This window comes from Grus americana, chromosome 1 (assembly GCF_028858705.1).
Source record: "Grus americana isolate bGruAme1 chromosome 1, bGruAme1.mat, whole genome shotgun sequence".
NCBI classification, from domain to species: domain Eukaryota; kingdom Metazoa; phylum Chordata; class Aves; order Gruiformes; family Gruidae; genus Grus; species Grus americana.
Window position 1 is genome coordinate 39,367,490 of NC_072852.1, and position 19,783 is coordinate 39,387,272.

General features: G+C 44.7%; 1 protein-coding gene across 2 annotated transcripts in view; it reads right to left on the reverse strand.

Annotated features, from left to right (window-relative positions):
- GRIP1 (glutamate receptor interacting protein 1) overlaps positions 1-16,256 on the reverse strand; it is a 328,500-nt gene extending 312,244 nt beyond the window's left edge. For both annotated transcript variants that reach the window (XM_054816101.1, XM_054816071.1), the window contains exon 1: positions 16,083-16,256. In XM_054816101.1, the coding sequence (XP_054672076.1) occupies positions 16,083-16,137 (55 nt within the window). In that variant the 5' untranslated portion in view covers positions 16,138-16,256. The remainder of the gene's footprint in view (positions 1-16,082) is intronic.
- Positions 16,257-19,783: the final 3,527 nt, after the last annotated feature.

Consider the following 19,783-nt stretch of genomic DNA (forward strand, 5'->3'; position numbering starts at 1 on the left):
GGAGGAGACTGAAGGCTACAGGAGGGAGGACTCCAGAGTCCACGTGCTGGTCCTCCTGCCACCCTGTACCACAGCCTTCAAGGTAACCCTTCATTTTCCCCCCCCAAGAAATCCCTGCACCCCAGTTTCAAGCAAGACAGACCCTGTCCTGTCCAGTCTCCATCTCTTCTTCCAAAAACTTGAAACCAGCTACCTGCAGGGACTCGCTGCACTCTGCCAAAGCCTGAATGCAGCTGCAGCTGAGGCCAAGGGGAGCAGCAAAGGAATCTTTTACCTAATGCTGCTTTCTGATTAAGTGGAGTGGAAAAGCGTCTCAGCAATGGCCACAAAAATTAGCAGGTAATTTTTATTTTAAGCTGTCAGTTCCTTGGTTTGCCACCAATACAACGGAGATGATCAGAGTTTTGCCTAGCCTCATAAAACATGGTTAAATAGTCAGATACAATGGTGATGAGGGCCACAGAATTCATTAGAAAGTGAGTAATTCTGAATTTGAAGAATGTTTGAGTAATGAGGCACCGGCCACATCCTGAACAATGAAAAGAAAAAAACATTAATTAACTGCTAAGGAAGCAATCACTATTCATCTTTGCACTGAATACCAGGGTGGGGGGAGGCATATGTATAGTATATATCCTACACATATACAGTAATTAAGGAATGTTTGTAACACACGCACTCAGTGTAGTCTATGGCCCTTCTCTAAGGCAAGTTTGACTTTACTCCCTTGTAAACTTCTGCATGCACAATAAATGCCACCTAACGGTCTGAATTCACCCCTTGTTTCTAAATAGCAGCTAAATTAAAAAAGAATTTAGAGAAGAAAAAAGACCAAAATTAAAACAGGAAAGACACTTTCCTCCCAGAGACCTGTGACAGAGGCAGATTCTGCCTTTGTAACAGCAATAAGGGCAGAAAGCACCACTGAAGCAGCAGGACAGCAGCTGTAGGACATAACACAAACAGCTGTACCAGGCGCAGCAAAAACAGAGTTTGCTTCTCCACTGATGAAGTCGTCCCCTCCTCAAATCCCACGTGCTCCCCTCTGCGCCCTTCCCCACTACTGATGCTCTTCCACCCTATCACACTCAAAGGTCATCCCCACCTCCCTTTTAACATCCCCACAGGGCAGGCTAGTGCGTGCGGTGGCCAGTTCAGAGCTAGGTACACGCTGACTGCTAGCCCACTCACGCCAGGTGTCAGGCCGTCAAACACCACGTTATTCTCATGACTACCTTAAAGATGTATTAATTTGTACCCCTCCCTCTACTCAGCCTCCAATACGTATGAAATCCATTGGAACTTCTCCAAGAGATTTCCACCTCTCTCCCAAAGCATGGTTGAATATCAGGCTGCCGGTTTTAAAAATTTTACTCCCAGTTAAGCCAAATACCAAGATTCAACCCCCTGTGGTGATGCAAGTTCAGTGCCAGTGGATACTGCTATTGTTGGGACCAAGCCATAAAATCCTGTCTGTCTGTGGCACGCCACCTTGAGACGTCCAAGAGCACTCATGAAAATACACCTCCAAGAGCACATCTGTTTACAAAGCACCGATTTGTGAAACCCCCTTGAACGATACCATTACTGCTGAGACATTCATTCTGGAAGACTGAGGCTGTGGTCTTCAGGCTCGGAGCCCTGAAAACCCACAACGAATCTAATGATGGCTGGAGCGCAGCTGATACCACATTTCTCCCGAGAACTACGTATTTATCTATTTATTTCCTACAACAAATTTCTCCATTCATGTAGTTGGTATAACAGTTTCTTTTGTGAGCAAAGCCTCTGCTCCATATACTTTGGGGAAATGAATATGAAACGGATTTTTCTTCCCCAAACCTGTAAGGTTTCACGCGTTGCTTGTTTTATTCAGAAGCTCCTGTTCTACTTTAATTACATCCTCCAGAAGCAGAGTGGAAAGTAATGCCAGGTTCCTTTGCGGGTCCTAAGGGGAAATATTTACTAAAAGGGCTCTTTATCAGCTCCTGCTCATTTTGAATGCCAAGAATTTTAATTACACTTTTGGCCTTTATCAGAAAGTATTTTTTTGCATTAGATAACTCTTTCTCCTTGAAAGGATAAAAGCAAGAATACCTGGATTTGTTCATGGCAGGTTTTTTTCCTTAATATTGTCGAATTCCTCCTCTTCTTGGAAGAGGGCGGTTGACTTCTATTCCTTACCACATAGAGGGGGAAAAAAAAAGTATAGACAGTAGAATGTTGACCTCATTCTCTACAATATCCCTTCAATACAATGAAAATTAGCTACTAGCCACTCTGCAGGAACTACTTTCTCCTGCAATTCTTTCATTATTATTACTACCTGTTATTACAGTTGCTACTTACTCACAACATAGAACTCTGTAGGTATCTGTTTCTTTGCCAGATCTTAACTGGCCTGAAATCTGTGCTAATTATTTGCCTCTAGGTGACCATTGCTCCTACTGTTCTTGTTTCAACCAAATGGGTCAGAGACTTGGAAGGATTTTATCATACTTGAAAAAAGTGAATATACCTGAAGTCTTATTTTCCAGAATAACCTTTTCTTTAGAACATCCTCCTATTTACATGCATTAGGGTAAGGGATTCAAATTTACATCACAAACGTGTCATAGAAAATTACTCAAATTTAGCTACAGTACAAAACCAATCACAAAACAAGGTATTTAGACACGTTCATAAAAAAGAATTTAGCAGGTTTATTTCTCAGATTTCTAATACATGCCCATAAGAAAGTATTAGCCCTGATCTCACTAAGCATGCCGCATACAAGGACAAAACTGGTCTTTTCCTGTAAGGATTACTGTCAAAACCTTTACACTCAGATACAGAATGTAGGTGTTAGAACACACACAATACTGTGACCACCACCAGCAACTTGACAGCAAACATGAAGAATACAGAACAATTGTCAGACCAGGGTAAGGAAAAATTTATTAGCCAGAAATGGATGAAAATGAAGCATAAGGCTAGAAAGAAAACTTGTCAGATTTGGGATTATGGGACTAGGGGGTCTAAAACTATTCTATGAGCAGACAGGGTATTAGGCATGGAAAGCAGCCTGTAACTCGCTGCAGGAGATCTGGACTGCAAGCCAGAGACAGTGACTTCCTTGAGCAAGAAAGCTCCAGGTTTAACTACTGTATTGGTATCACAGGAAGTTGAGAACAAGGATACCTAATATTTGAGTAAAACAACAGAACTTTCATAAATTCAGAACTGGACAGCAATAAACATTTTAATGAGGCTTGGACAGCAGCTGAGAGCCAACTGCTGACTATGCCTGCCCATCTACTCGGACACAATCCTGCTGAGCATGTGGGAGTGTGTGTGCGCCTGGGGCATTTTGTAATTGTTTCAAGAACCATTCCGTAGCAATTTATGGACCAGCAGTGATTCATGAACCACAGGCTGAACAACACTAGACAAAATGATCTTTTCAGTCCTTTTTTGGCATTTTTCCTCTTGATTCTATGCAGATGCAGCAGTTTGCCCATATACTCACTTATTGTTGTATCGGTGGGGGAAAAAGTTTTAAGTTCCACCCAGATGACAACAAGCATACATCTTATGTAGCTTGTCTTCACCACCATTACAGTGCAACTTATCTACAATCATAGAATGGTTTGGGTTGGAAGGGACCTCAAAGATCATCTAGTTCCAACCCCCCTGCCATGGCCAGTGACACCCTCCACTAGACCACGTTGCCCAAAGCCCCATCCAACCTGGCCTTGAACACTTCCAGGGATGGGGCATCCACAACCTCTCTGGGCAACCTGTTCCAGTGCCTCACCACCCTCACAGTCAAGAATTTCTTCCTTATATTTAATCTAAATCTACCCTCTTTCAGTTTAAAGCCATTGCCCCTTGTCCTGTCACTCCATGCCCTTGTGAACAGTCCCTCTCCAGCTTTCCTGTAGGTCCCCTTCAGGTATTGGAAGGCTGCAATAATAATAATAATGCATATATATAACTCAATGACAAGAAAAATCTGAAGAAACAAGGATAAAAGATGGTAGGAAATGCATTGTGTTGGGTTTGCGTGGCAAGGTTTTGGTAGCGGGGGGGCTACAGGGGAGGCTTCCGTGAGAAGCTGCTAGAAGCTCCCCCTGTGTCTGGTAGGGCCAATGCCAGCCGGCTCTAAGACGGGCCCGCTGCTGGCCAAGGCCAAGCCAATCAGCGCCTCTGTGATAACATATTTAAGAAGGAAAAAAAAAACAGTTAGAGCTTTTGCAGCCAGAGAGAGGAGTGAGAAGATGTAAGAAACTCTGCAGACACCAAGGTCAGTGCAGATGGAGGGGGAGGAGGTGCTCCAGGCGCCGGAGCAGAGATCCCCCTGCAGCCTGTGGTGAAGGCCATGGTGAAGCAGGCTGTCCCCCTGCAGCCCATGGAGGAAGGATGAGGAGGTGTAGAGATTCCACCTGCAGCCCGTGGAGGACCCCACGCCGGAGCAGGTGGAGGCACCTGAAGGAGGCTGTGTTCCCATGGGAAGCCCACGCAGGAGCAAGTTCCTGGCCCGACCGGTGGACCCGTGCAGAGGGGAGCCCACGCCAGGGCAGGTTTGGTGGCAGGACTTGTGACCCCGTGGGGGACCCCATGCTGGAGCAGTTTGCTCCTGAAGGTCTGCACCCCGTGAGAGGGACTCCATGCTGGAGCAGGGGAACGATGAGAGGAGTCCTCCCCCTGAGGATGAAGAAGCGGCAGAAACACCGTGAGATGAACTGACCGTAACCCCCATTCCCCGTCCCCCTGTGCCACTGAGGGGGGGGAAGGTTGAAGCCGGGAGTGAAGTCGAGCCCGGGAAGATGGGAGGGGTGGGGGGAGGTGTTTTAAGAGTTGATTTTATTTCTCATTCCTCTACTCTGTTTTGCCTAGTAATAAATCAGATGAATTCCCTCTCTAAGTTCAGTCTGTTTTGCTCGTGATGATAATTAGTGAGGGATCTCTCCCTGTCCTTATCTCGACCCACAAGCATTTCGTTATGCCTTTTCTCCCCTGTTTAGTGAATGAGGGGAGTGAGAGAGCGGCTCTGGTGGGCACCTGGCCCCCAGCCAGGGTCAACCCACCACAGCACCAAGGAATAATAAGCAACACTTGAAACAAGTCAATTAAAGGCTACTTTTTAAAACTTTTCTTCAGAATATCAGCCTAAACACCCAAGAGTTTTTCAGTTTCAATGAACAGGCCCATCAAGCTATTTTTTTCTTTTTATGCTGACTTCTTTGTTTGCAGTTAAAGAAAGAAATTAAATATGCCTAGTTACCAAAAAAAGAGAAAAAAATACTGCCAACCCTGGTAAGATCAGAAAAAAAAGCAAGGAGTGATGGAAGAGGAAAGAAATGTCAAAACCATCCTGATGTATATTATAGGATGGGAAAGAAAAGTATTAAGTTTTTCAGATGACCTGGAACTCCATATCTCAACTACGAGGATGTTGCCTATATTTAAGCCACCTGCCCAAGGAGGTCATCATAAAATTCTCAGAGGTTGTGTTTTTTAAAATTACTTCTATTTCTTTACAAAAAAGAAACATATGTATAGGAATATAGCTTCAGGCTCTACTTACCTACTACCCTGATCTTTGATGAAAGCAGCAAATAGAATATAGAGCCAGCAGCTGAACTTTCCTCTTTTTCTTTAGTTTGAAAAATTTGTATTTAATGACAGAGGGCAAGTCATCTGAAAATTAAGGCTCTCTTCATATTAAAGCGTTCTGAAGGCAAGAATCAGTTGATACCAAATATTTAAACAAATAGCAGTGAACACATCTAAAGTGTGTCTAAGCAGAACAATGAACTACACATAGTATTCATTATTATTTTGGCTTTTAACCCAACACATAAATATAGATACCAGCCTGAATCAATGGACATGTGAAAACATGTCCTTAGGCAGACAGGAAATTTCAAAAGCTCTAGAGTTAATACGCTCAAGACAGCCACAAGAAATAAGAGAGACCATAAGAAAAGCTTAAGTTAGTGCATCATTTTTGTCAGCAGCTGTAATGACAGGAAAGCTTGGGAATACTAAAGCCTTCTAATATTCAAATCAAGACAACATGAAATTTAAGTTACAAGATGCGTGCGTTCAATAAGCGAATGTGAACACACAAAAACCACCAGCCTTAACACTTTGTGCTTGCGGTGTGAGGGGGGTGTTGGGGTTCTTTTTGGTGCTAGTAACATTCCCCGAATTAAGTTATTGACTCAGAAGAGCTACAAGTATAAAGCTACTGAATTATCCTTATACATTATCCATTTCATTCTCTCCCTCCCCTCTCCATACAGATGCCCACACCCCAGCTGAAAGCATTTCATCAACCGCTTCACTTCTGACATGCAAATCCTGCAAGTTTATCTGGCTCCTGCACATTTTGCAAACAGTCCTAGTAAGAGGTAAAGTTAAAAGCACTACAAATTATAAATTCAAAATACATGTCTGTAAGAGAGGAGACACATTTCCTCGGTCCTGTCAAATCGTGATGTACGCAGAACCTTTTACAACACAGTTTACTTAAAGCCTACATCTTATATACCATTTGTTTGGTTTGGAAAAGGTTAGTATTACCAAAAAAAGGTCAAGTAATTTACAGGTATATTCATCACAAAATTGGAAGTTTTATCAAATAAATCAGGTATTCTGGAAAGGTTGGGGCTCAAATCTTCTCACCACATACAAAAACATTGCCAATATTTACAAAACGACCAGAAAATGTAACAATACAAAAGAATAAAACTGGCAGATACGTGTGAAGGAGGCAATGTTTTTTCGGGCAATGGTGTTCTCTAACTTTTCAGAAGAGACCTTGGACTAAGAAATGGCCTCCACTAACAGCTACAAGGGCTCAGTAAATTTGCTGGCACAAGTGAATTAACCTCCAGAATCCTGCAGAGTTGCATCCATTTACTGGGCAGTGAATTTCACTCCCCAGAGTATTTTCTGTGTGACCACCGCTCTACTTTCTGCCCAGCTGTTGTGTAAATAACCCATTCCTAACAGAAAAAACAATCTAAACACTTCACTGAAAATGCCACTGAAATTAAATTTTTGTCAAAAGTAGTAAAATGGTGTGTTTATTCCACAACAATCTCATCTCAGACTCAGGTCCCAACACCATCCTGAGGAGCGCGGGCACAAATGAGGACAAAATCCTGCTGGTCACCAAATGCATTAAAAGAGATTTTGAGAATGCAGAGTACAGCAGAGAGCTTGATGCAACTCGGTTGTTGGAACTATCCTGGCTTCGCTCAGATGCCAAAAAAGCTTCTCGGGTGAGAGGCAGCACCTGTGAGGACCAGCTCATTGCTGATCTTTGGTGACCAGGAGCTGGCAATGATGGTGGACAGCAACAGCATGGGAAGCTCCTCTTTGCAATCGCAGTACAAAGAACACGGTATCTGGTCCACAGATATGATAATCCAAATAGTCCACAGGTGTGTTACTCCTATTTTAATACCAACTTTCAATAAGGCCTCCCATCAGCAAACACCATGGCTCTGAACCCTAGGCAGCCACTACCTCAAGGACCCAATGCACCTTCTTTCTTCTGCTTATACAGAACACGTTTATCCCACTGACATTTTTGACCACTATTAAAGGATTTGGCACAACATTAGCCACTACTATACCCCCCCCCCAAAAAGTGCCAGTTATTGTTTTTCATTAGTTTGTCTGAAAAAATTGTTCTCACGAATACTGTCCCACTGTAGAAGAAGCTAAACTGACTAACAAGTGTTGGATTGTGGAAGACCTGGTCTCCACCATGGGCAACTGCAGAAAAGCTGGCATCGCTTCTGTCTTGCTAATTGATATCCATAGAAACAAAAAGCTTGAAACATGAAGAATCATCTCAGATCTGGCTCACTTGAAACACATGCTCCAGTCACCGATATGATGTTCTTCAGTTTGTTGGTTAAATGTAAATGTGTTCGTTTTAATTCACACTTTACAGTGTGGGACAGAGAGATCACATCTCATTGTACATTCACCTACCATGAAACTGCTTCAGGAAGAAAGTGCTGGGCTCCACAGTGGGGCTTACTAAACAAAAATAAGGATTTTATGTGGTGCCTGCCTTCCTAGGAAAGACAGTTAGTGGGAGGACACGTTCTGGCAGTACAACACTCAAAATCCTGTCTGCTAATAAGGAAACGTTGGTATAAAGTTACACAATATTCAATTAGCACCCCACAAAATACTGGCATTAAAAATTCAGTCATGTCCCACTGGTAAAAAAAAAATTATGAGTGTCATTGACAGTTATTTTTAACTGTCATCATTATATTTCTATCTTTAACTATATGTCAGGAAATAAAGAAATTATGTTATTTTGAGAAAAAAACCCCAAAGATTTAAACTTTAGTGAGACAACTGTGGAACTCCCTAAATGTCTGCGGGATCCCAGTATGTAAAGAGGATGGTAAAGCTATCAAAATATCCTCTGCAGCTTTCCCTGTACAGTAGCAGAATCTTCTCGGTGACGATTTTCACTGATAACAAGAAATTAAATAAGGCACAAAAAAGATTGAGCTTGTGTCAGTCATGCCTGTCTTTCTCAATTTCTGTGGTAATTTTCAAAGACAGAAGACAACAAAACTCCATGTGAACTATGTATCAGTATCAAAGTCATCAGCCCCTGCTTACCTGCTTTTTCCTTTGTGTGTTCTCTTTAAAATACTAAAATATTAGTAAGCAAAGAACATTGCTTTTAATTTGTGATGCAGAATCAGTAAAAAGCAGAATTAGCATAATAATGACTTAATAAGAAACCCACATTAGATCATCAGCATCATTCAGAAGCGTAAAACCTGGCTCCCCCGTACCACAGGACACGCCAGAACAGTTTGTGTCGCCCAGCACAGCCTGTGCCAGCAGGAAGAGGGAACGAAGAAAAATCAGTATGGTGATACAGTAATCAAGATGACTTGTATCCAACATAAACATTACCGGTTTACCCTAAATTCTACAGGGTGTCATGCTCATCTTGCCAGACTGAACCTCTGAGCAGGTGATCGCCCTGTCCCCACCCACGTAGGATGCTGACAGGTCTCGTTAGTCTTTTTGCATAGGTCAGAATGGATGGTACTCTGACATTTCAACATGCATAAATTCAAATGGCTTAGGAAAAACATCCAAACAACACAGAATTTCACAGCTACAATCAGAAGATCCTTACAGACAACTGCTGAGTCAGTGCATCCTTCTTCATAAGCACCAGCGTGGTTAAACAGGGCTGAGACGTGAGCGATGTGGAGAAGGTGTACCATCAAGTCTTGCCTACTGCAAGTCCTTTAGAGCAACACAGCCTTGACAGCTCTTCATGGACAACCTTGAGCAGTGGCATCTCAGGTATTTGAATCATACAAAAATACAATCCATAGTGGGGATAAACTGATGTGTGTTGAGATTCAAGAAAAGTTGCCTACGGCTAAATTACTGAGGGATCTCACGCTGAAGCTTCTGTGTTTCAGATTATGCTTCTCTAAAGTTTCAGTGCGCAAGAAACGCTGATCAATAACTTACATTTAGAGCTTATACCCTTCATGGCTCTCAGATAACCACAAAAGCAACTGTGCCCATAAGTGGCAAATATTGTTAGTGCTTCAACTTCTACATACTGCTGTTCTTTGAGGGAAGCTAGACTGCTGCCATATCAGTAAGTCATCACTCACTGACAGCAAGTCTAACTCCACTTTTGATGAACATTAGCAAAACCTGTTTCACCTCTGCAAAAAATAGAAATTGCTTATTTACACCCAGTATCTCAAATTTTCTTTCTATACGGGGAAAAAAAACCTGGTTATGACCCAGACACAGTAGACAATCACTTCCCAGCAATCAGTAAAGAGCATATCCTCATGAAGATTCTGCAACATTAATCAAATTCTTTTAATACTGCAGGTCATGAAATGCTGTTAACTTGGCTGTGCAGATCACAAAGGATGTAGGAGCTTTCTGCTTATTCTCAGTTCTTTTCATGCTAAAAGGGCACCAGGGAGCAATTGTTGCCTTCTTTCCATCCCTGTGTTAGAGCCCTCCCAGTCTCAGCTGGTTTTAAGAGAGAGAATGAACAAATCGACACAGCATCCGTGTCCTTTGCATGCTGATGAAAACCAGCTCTAGAGTGTCATCTTATCCCACCTGGCAAATGGTCTTCACCAGTGTTTTAGCAAATGGAGAAAGATCAACTGTCCAAGAGGCAGCTCAGTCAGAATGAGGTGCAAGGAGGCAGAAGCCCTGACAAGGACAAAATACATACCATTTGTAATTAGTGTTTTGTTATTAATATATCTTTTATTATTAGTGTTTTCAAATTTGAGATTTAATTATATTTTCAGATGCTACTGGAGGGATGGAAGGCAGCTGTAGTTAAGCCTGCTTCTTATGTCAGCAGCTAAGATATGGTGATGTCTCCTTCCATTGTTGTCCTCACCACTGGTATTCATGACTTCCTCACCTTAAAAGGTAAGCAATTACAGCATGCTTCGCATAGCAAAAACTGCCCAAATGCCCCAACTGTTCACTCACTAGGTATCTGTCTGGACTCTACATGAAGTCTAGAGTGCCCAGAGAAGTTTTGGATGCCCCATCCCTGGGGCCAGCGATGTTCAAGGCCAGGTTGGATGGGGCTTTGAGCAACCTGGTCTAGTGGGGGGTGTCCCTGCCTATGGCGGGGGGGTTGGAACTAGATGGTCTTTAAGGTCCCTTCCCACCCAAACCATTCCATGATTCTATGATTCTAGGGAATGCCTCCACTGGGGTAGAGACGATCTTCCAAGCACCCCTCCGCCGAAGCTGGAATCCCAATGTTTTCCCCCAACACCCAGTCCTGATTCTTAGCCCTGCCACTGTAAGCACATCCTCTCCTCACAAAAGGTTTTCTGCCATCTGGTTTATACTTCAACTTTTCAGGAGGCATGTGACACAAGTGAGAAAACAGATAAAGAAAGACAGAAAGCCTTTGCACAAGGTTTCCAATCATAAACTTTCCTGACATCCCAAAGTTTACAAATCAGTCAGACAAATGCAAGCACTAGGTCTCCAGCTCTTACTTTCTTCAGTTTCCGAGGGCCCACTTAAGCTCCAGGAAGAGATTCCTCTTGCCTTATTAGGCCAGAGCTTAAAGATAATGAACAGTTATCCTCGGCGTTTTGTGTCGAAAACGCAAACTAATTTTTTAACACGCACCTGGAAAGAGTATGAAGCGCATTCTCTGCTGAAGTGGCCTCGTTTGATCAGATGTAAACTGCTAAGGCCCGGTAATGTGATGAAGTTCAGTAACAGGCCCACATCTCTCCCTGAGCTGAGAAACTGATTCTCTTCCAGCTTGAGATGAGCAGAAAAGCTCCCGCAGCAGCGACCTCAGGGGTAGATGCTTGTTGACAGAACACCTTGCATGAGAACACACTAGTTTTGTATTTGAGGCAGGATTCACAAAATACTTGCATATTTTTTTTTATCCTTGAGTCATGGGTTTTAAAACATTTCTTAATGTTTCCTTTAAAATTCTTCCCTGACAGTCAATAACTGTGAAGATGGATGGAAGAGCAGAAAACAAAAGTACAGTCTTTTCTTCTTCCTCGATATAACTGGACTACCATGTTAAGCACAGAGGCAGAACAACTGCAGAAGGCATCATACCTTTTTTGTTTAAACAAGCAAACCAACCCAACAAAAAAACTCACCAAGATCAAAGTATACTTAGATGCATTCTTAAAATTAACAACCATGTACATTAAGGGATCTTGAGCAGTCCCATAGTGAACATACAAGATATACAAATACTATTTTCTGTACTCCTGTCAAACTTGATCAGCTATAAAGTTGAAACAGAAGTTCCATAAAATGCCTCCATTTAACTTGATTGGAAGGGATATTGAAAAAAATTAATTCCAGGAACATTTTTCTTCTCAAAGTATTTGCTCTGATGTCACCTCAAAAAGTGTTTTAGGTGGTTTACAACAAGATTTGATTTAGCATCTTAAGCAGAAAACTGGGGAGGGGGGTAATGTGCCCTGAATTTTAATGACACTGTCTTAACACTGGTAAGTCTTCACATGTCATTTTTGAAACACGGGGTTTCCTGCGTCAGGCATATGTTATGGTTCTTTTACTCCACACAGAGCACAATTCCTGTCCTCTGAAGGAGGGGACTCCTTGTGATAACTGTGGCAGTGGAAGCCAGAAGCGGCACAGCCACTGCAGAGTGCTGCTCAGTTACAGAGCAGGCAGCAGAAACCCAGTAACTGCGCTGCAGTAAGCACAAAAAAAGCAGCTATCCACTCCATGTTTTAAATATGGTTTTAGCCTCTAAAAAATGGCACAATATGATTTTTTTAGTTGACGTAAGTATTGCACAGAATTTCCGCAGCAAAGACAACTAAAAATACTTGTTGAAATACCACCGTTTGCCACCCCTGGGAAGAGAATCTTCTCCACAACAAAGCACTCTCACAAATGCCCTACGTGCACGCACATGCTCTGATGCTTGAAACATTAACCCAGGTTATTCTCCTTCACTCTGGGTATCAATTATTGCCAAGGTGAGCCAACACCGTTGACCACGTCTCTGCTACTTCATTTCAGTAAGACCAGCCAATTTCCATTAGCAAAATTCTGGTTTTGTGGAGCTTTTGGATAACCTCCGCTTCAGCACATGACTTGTAGGAACGGCAAAGACGGGCTGAGCTAAGGACTTTTTGAGGTAGTCATTCAACAAAGAAGGGGGGCTCTGAAGCAAGGAAGGAGCAAACAAGGATACTGATATACTAAAATAACCCCACTTGGAGCAAACCCAGTGTGTCCGCACAAGGATATCGCCGTTTGCAATACCCTGACAGCTCCTCACATCAAAACAACAGAGCTCCTCGGTTACTTTTTTAAGCTGAGTCCTCACACCAGAAACATGCTGCTGCAGTAGCACTGCCATCCAGTTCCTGACGTGCTAGATGAACTGAATATCGGGGGAGATAAAACAGCATTTGAACTGCTCCCCAAAGCAACGCTGCATTGGTTTGGACGGAGACAAGAGTATCGGTACCCAGTGAACCTGTCATGCTGCAGTGCCTCAGGGATACAGTGAGGTTTCCACGCAGCACCAACATCCTCTCTAACAAATCCACCCACCTCTCAAGCCCCACATCTTAGCACCCACAACTTCTTTCCGCAGGCGAGTACAAAGGGGCCTGATCAGCTCTACGCAGGTGCACGCGTAGGGTGCAGAGCTCCTGAGGAGAGGCTAAAAGGGAGCCTCTGAGGTTTGAAAGGAAAAAGCCCAGGAAAAGATTGTCTGTACAAACTACTTGTGGCTCACCATAGGGAAATCTTTGCCTTCCCAGTTTTCCCAATGACCTCTTTTTTTCCAGTTCAAACCTGCTGCTACAACTAGACTTGAAATTAAAGCTGCACACTAACTGTTTATTATGACAGAGAAGGATGTACAGACTGCAGATACACTAAACTGAGAATGATGGGGAAAGCCAGCGGGAAGCCACGGACGAACTGGGATTATTTAGCTACTCGTTTTCTGGGGTTTGGTTTGTGGTTGATTTTTTGGGTTAGTTGGGGGTTTTTTTCTGTTTGTTTTTTCTTTCCTTTGATGTTTATAGTCTGCTTTGGGAGTATCCACCACCAAGAAACTTCAACACCAAATTAACTAAGCTGTTTTGTATTGTTATACAGCAAAACCACTACTAGTCAGTCCTGCTGGTGTTCGTGGGGTTGAATAAAGACTAGCTCCTCTCACTAGAGGAAAACACCAGTTGAAGCAATCAGATTACACATACATAAAATCCAGGAAAATACACACACTTAAATGTTTCTTATTCTTATATTCTATGTAAGTATTATTATCCAACATACACATGCATTTGGGATGGATGAACAAATGGGTATTTTATATCCTATATATGAGTGTGCTTGTACGTGTGACATAAATACAATTTATGTTACTAAATATTTCACATCCAATATTACTCCATATCTGAATCATAGAAAATTACCAGCTACAATATTAGTTTAAAATAACAGCATTTACATTTGCCAAAGTCTTCTGATAGCACAATGTACATAAAATGTTCTGCAGAGTAACTGAATAGAAATATTTTCTAGAAACAGCAGAGGGGGATGTTAGCACAACTGGCTTTGAACCAGAATTTAACTGTATCTGTAATTGCCTTTTAACTCAATGCCATACTAAACTCCTACATTAGCTAAAGATGTGCCTTCATTTCATTATGGCACTGGCCATTTTTCCGGCTAGTTTGAAAGTTTTATTTCATCTATTCTTCATACTCAAGGACTATTAAATTCAACACTGATTAACTATTTTGACCATTTAATAGTTTTCCAAGTCTAAAGCAGAAAAGTTCCAGTAACTGGAATCCTGCTAAAGCTAAACTTGAGCAATATACAACACAACATACTTTAGAAGGTAATCATTTACTTTAGGCACAGAAAAGCTTCTTTTTTTATTTACACAGTGGAAATACAATAAAGAAAAGCATCAGTGATAAGACTATTAACATATAAATCTATTCAGCTTCATAATGAAGATGAATGAGATTAAACAGAAAATAGGAACAAACAAGAACTGTTAACAAATCAGTATTCTAAACGGCATTATACCCATCAGAGCAAAATCATTACCATTGCTTACTTCAAATAAAGACAAGCCCGCATGCTACAGCTCATGACACAACCTTTATGCAGAATGAAATGAAAAAATCTTTCCTGTTTCTGACGTAGCCTTTCTAAAGTTTCCTCATCTGTAAAAGCATCTGATACATTTTGACAACTGTCACCCATCCTATTTCTGCGATTCCTCAGCTACACAGATTCCTGACATAAAGAAATATGAGCACAGATTTTAGTAATGATGGTATTTACTAAGAAGAAAGACTAAAAATCTACCTTTTCACAGTTGAAATACCTGCTCCCATTTCAGCTACTATCTTTATGATGTCATATGTTTGCAAGGAACTTCCCATTAGGGATAGGATTTACTAGTCAGAAGCACAGCAGCAGTTCTGCAACAGACCTCCAACTCCAACGCAAGGGTACAATACTTCTTCCACAGACCAAACAAAACCTCCTCTATTTTACTGCTCCCTGAATTTTTGTCCCTAGCAGTACAGCTATCTCTCCGACGGCAACCAAACCCAAGCGTCCTACCTCAGGACTCCACACGCTACCACGGTATTAACAAGCTGCAAATCAAAGATAGAAGACGGCGGGCATACCTGAAAGTTCCTCAGTGTAAATGGTGCACTAGCCTTTTTTTTTTTTCCCCCTGTGACTCACGGACTGAGGCTAGGGCAGTGACATGACAACCTCTCATGACGGCAATCCTCTTTGAGAAAATGGCAAAGTTACCTTTTTATTAGAATAAATAGACTGTTTACTTCGGAAAGGGATGAGAAACTATCCGCCTGCCGCCGGTACCGATCCCTACGCCGGGGCTGAGGGACCCGAGGCCACCCCTCGGCCGATGGCGGGACCGGCGGGGCAGCCTCTCCGGGCGCTGCTCGGCGCCAAGGCGCGATCGCTGCCGGTTCGCAGCGGCCGCCCGTGGCTCCGCCGTGCCGGCGCCCGCCGGGGCGGGACAGGACGGGTCCAGCCACGACCCCCGCCGCCACGAGCAACGGCGCCGGGACAGAGCCCCACGCAGGGAAGTTTCGCGAAGTCACTTCGGAGCTCTCTCCCCCCGCGCCTGGCTCACGCCCCCCTGGCTTTAGGAGCCCGGCCGGGGGGGAGCGCGGGCGGCGGCACCGCGGACAAAAGTTAGTTGCCGCCGGTGCGGAGGCGGCGGGGCCCGGCCCGATGTGTGCCCCCGGCCCGGCCCCCGGGTGCCGGCCTCCTGCCGCCGCCGCCCCGCACGCCCCTCGCTCCTGCCGCGGCGGCGGAGCAAGATGGAAGGCGCGGGGCCGCCCGCCCGAACCCCCGCGGGGCGACTGCCGCCGTGACCCCAGGATGGTTTGAGGCGAGGAGAAACCGGGGGACTAGCGGCGCGGCAGCCCCCCGCCCTCTCTCCTTCCTCCCTTCCCTCCCGGTGGCAGCCGCCCCCGGTGCTCCACGCTCACCTCGCTCCGGCTCGGCTTGCAGGCAGATGGGGATGTTCTTCTTCCAGCCCGGCATGGCTCCGCACTCCCCGCTCAGCGCTGCTGCTGCTGCTGCGGCGGCGGGGGGGGACGGCTCATGGCAGGGCGAGGCGGCGGCGACCCGCGCTCGGGGGGAAGTCGGCGGCTCCGGCGGGCAGCGGCGGAGGGGCGGCGGCCGCGCGGTGGGAGGGAGGGAGAGAGGGAGGGAAGGAGAGAGGACGGGGGGAGGGGAGGCGGCGGAGCTCCGCCAGCTCGGGGGACGGGAGGGAGGGCGCGGGGCGGGCTCGCCCCGGTTCAGCCGGGGACAGGCGGGGGGGGGGGGGGGGAGGCGCAGAGGGGGCGCCCGGCCCTCGCCGCCGCCGGCAGGTGGGACCGCCCGAGCCGCCGACCGCACAATGGAAGGCCCGCGGGCGGCCCCAGCCCGGCCCCGCTCAGGCACGGCGGGGCCAGGTGGGGCGGGGCGGGACGGGGGCCGCCGCTCGGCCGCCAGGTGCGGGCCGGGGCGCGGTGCCGCCGCACCGGGCGCAGGCCGCGGGGAACCGCTCCGCACCCCGCCGTGTCCACGCCGCGGGCGGAGAGGGGGCGGGGGGCTGCGGGTGCGGCTGTGACACGCGTGGTAACGGCTGCGGAGACGGCGGGGGGGGGGCGTGAAATGCGCGCCCCGGGGTCGCCGTGTCCTCACTTGTTGGAAGGATCCGAGTTTTGGCCCCTCCGGGCGCCCGAAATGCGGGGGACGGCGACTGCTGCCGTGTGCGACCATCCCGGCCCGGCCCTTCGCCTCGGGCAGCGGCTCCTGCTTCACGAATGCAGCGTTAAAATGGGCTCGTCCCCTTCCCTTTACTCCTGCAGGTGGGCGAGTTCGCCTGTGCCCAGATGTAGGAAGGCTGGGAAAGAAAGAGTTAAAATACAGGCAAGCTCCCCAGGAACGGCACTGACAGCCTCTTGATCAAATAAACCAGAATTTGCACCATAAAGAGTCCAGGACCCGCTTGTGACAGGTCGGATTTCTGTCATTGCTACAGCCAATTTCTTACAACCTTTTGACCAAAAGACCTTGAATCTCACCACCAAAATTGTTTCTGACACAGCCATGTCCTAACAGGAGGCTACTGCTGCAGCGATTAAATATTCCTTTTATTTTTTACAGAAAACCACTCTAAAACCTCAAAGTGTCAGGTTTGAATGTTATTTTCAAATAATGATAGTAAAATAAGTGAAGCTTTTTTTTTTTTTTCCCAAGGCACTTCTGGGGGTGGACTTCATATGAGCTTCATCGTGCCTAACAGTTACGTTGTGATTATTTTTGTATTGTCTGTCATTTCCTCATATTTATAGAAATCATGTACTTTTACGTGGTCAAACAACTACACGTGAACCCTTCATTCAGATGAAGACGTGAAGGGTTTCCTGGATTTAATTTCAGCTGAAAACAGAATGACAGCTTCCTGACACAGCGTTTTTCTGCATTGACTTTGTGCCAGCGCATCAAGCAGAATGTGTGTCTTGATACTTATGAAAACCCCCTTGATTAAAATCCCGTTCATGAGAGCTGCAGTGACTCGCTTTTCCTTCCTTGCGCTTGGGCCGTGGTCCCACCATCGGCAGCGCTGCAGTCACACGTGGCGGGATCACTGAGCAGTACCGGCGTGATCCAGACCAGGGGTAGGCACATCCTGATTTTCTGCTGAATTAAGAGTATACAATAAGGAGTTGCTTTTGCTGGCAACTCTTTTGCTGCCTGTGAGACAACAAGTGATGCCTGATCTAGAACAAAAACCAACGGCACGATATTAACAAAAGAAATTTTACTAGTTTAGAAGTGTCAGACTGGGTTCAAGTTTGAATTGTGTGACCACTGATATTTTTGTTTCATTATTGGGAGGATGAAATTTTTATTTCCTGCATTGTTGAATGACAGTCTTCTGTCCTTTCTTCAAGAAGAGACATGTTTATGCTAATATTCTCCTTCCTCTCATAGTCCCTTTACTTAAATAGCGTCGGGGGGTGTGTTACTGGTATTTCTAAAGAAAAATGTGAGTGTGCATGTGAATGTCTAAGCATTATAAAATAAAAATCGCCAGCCAGATCCTTCGCTCGCAGGGCAAAGCTTCCAGAAGATGCCTTTGGGGCGTGCAGGCAGAGCAACTGCACCGCTCGAGGCAGGTTCAGAGGAAACCCAGAGGGACGAGACTCTGCGGCTGCTCAGCCCAGCAGGCACCCACACCAGGAGCAGCTGCTGAAAATTGTCCCAAGAGTTTGTGGAGAATACACAGCCAGGAAATAGGTTTCAAGGCAATGAAGTGGTTTAGAAGCCATATACCTACTTTTAAAAAATTACTTTGGTACTTACTCTCCTAACCTTTTGCCATTTCTTAAAAGAAACTTGGGCTTTAAAGTGCTATGGAATGAAATAAAACTTCAGATAATCGTGTGTCATCCATGTCCTAAATCTTATCTACTACCTCTGATGTCCAGCTTTTACTCCTAGCTTTTCCATTATGAATGAAAAAAATACAAACATTGAGCCTTAACATTGTAGTTCTGATCCTCCAGACAATTTTTTGCCAGCACTGGAGTTCTGCAAAATTGCAGGTCAGAGGAATAAAGTAGTAGATTGCCCTGCTCTGCAGTCCACAATAAGCCATTTTCTAGCTTTTTTTTTTTTTTTTTTTTTTTGTAGTGCCATCACCGTGAATGTGAGTAAAAATTCCTTAGGACTGAACATGGGATTTTTCAGGGTCCTGCAGGACTCATAAAATCCCAGCTGCTGGTTTGGATTTGCTCCAGAAATGTGTTTCAAAATTAGGGATAAGTCCTGTTTTTTCTAAATATCACTGGCTTCTCGGGAATAAGTATGCTACGTATTAAATAGCTGACAATATTTGCATCGAGTGGAGTATGTATGCTTCTCTCTGTCTTATGCAAGACTTTACAAATAAAACCTTTTAGGCAATGACACTCTGTAATTCCGCATTTCTGTGCTACAGGAAAAGCTTGCATGGGTGCCTGGCTCAAGTTAATTTAATTGCATTCTCTTACTCACATGAGCTGTTTTACACTGAGCAACTGCTTCTGCGTATCCCAATGCTAGTAATGGAAGAAAGCGGTCACCTGATTTAGATGTGCATTTTATGGTGAATATATCACACCGGGAGCATATAAACTTCCTGCCAGATTTTTTTCTGTCTACAGTTTCCCCCACCCCCAGAGGATTTCAAATGAATTCAATCTTGATTGTCAAGGAAGGCACCCTTTCTTCTTACAGCATGGAGGTCATCTGAAGCATGTATAACAACACCCTAGCATTAATCAAAAACAAAAGAAGTGTAATATTCCCAAGAAAAGGTTTTCTTCTGTGACTGCTCTAAAGAAGAGATTAATTTTTTTTATTTCCTCTTCTTATGTATTCCCTAAAGCTAGGTAGGAGAAATATGCAGATGGTGGAGCTCAGGGTTCGGTTCTGGAGGACTGGAATGTTTTTCGGTAACTGCGGATTTGCGCCAACAATTACATCTAAGTTACAAGAGATGCCTCAGCTTAAAGGTCTTTAAACTCTGGGTTTTTTTCTCAGAGACTGACACTATCCACACTCACATACATGTTTGTGATTAAAAAGAGCTTTAGAAAGTGGCAAGGAGAGTTATCTCCTGCAAATAAGAATCCAAAATGACCTATTAAAATAA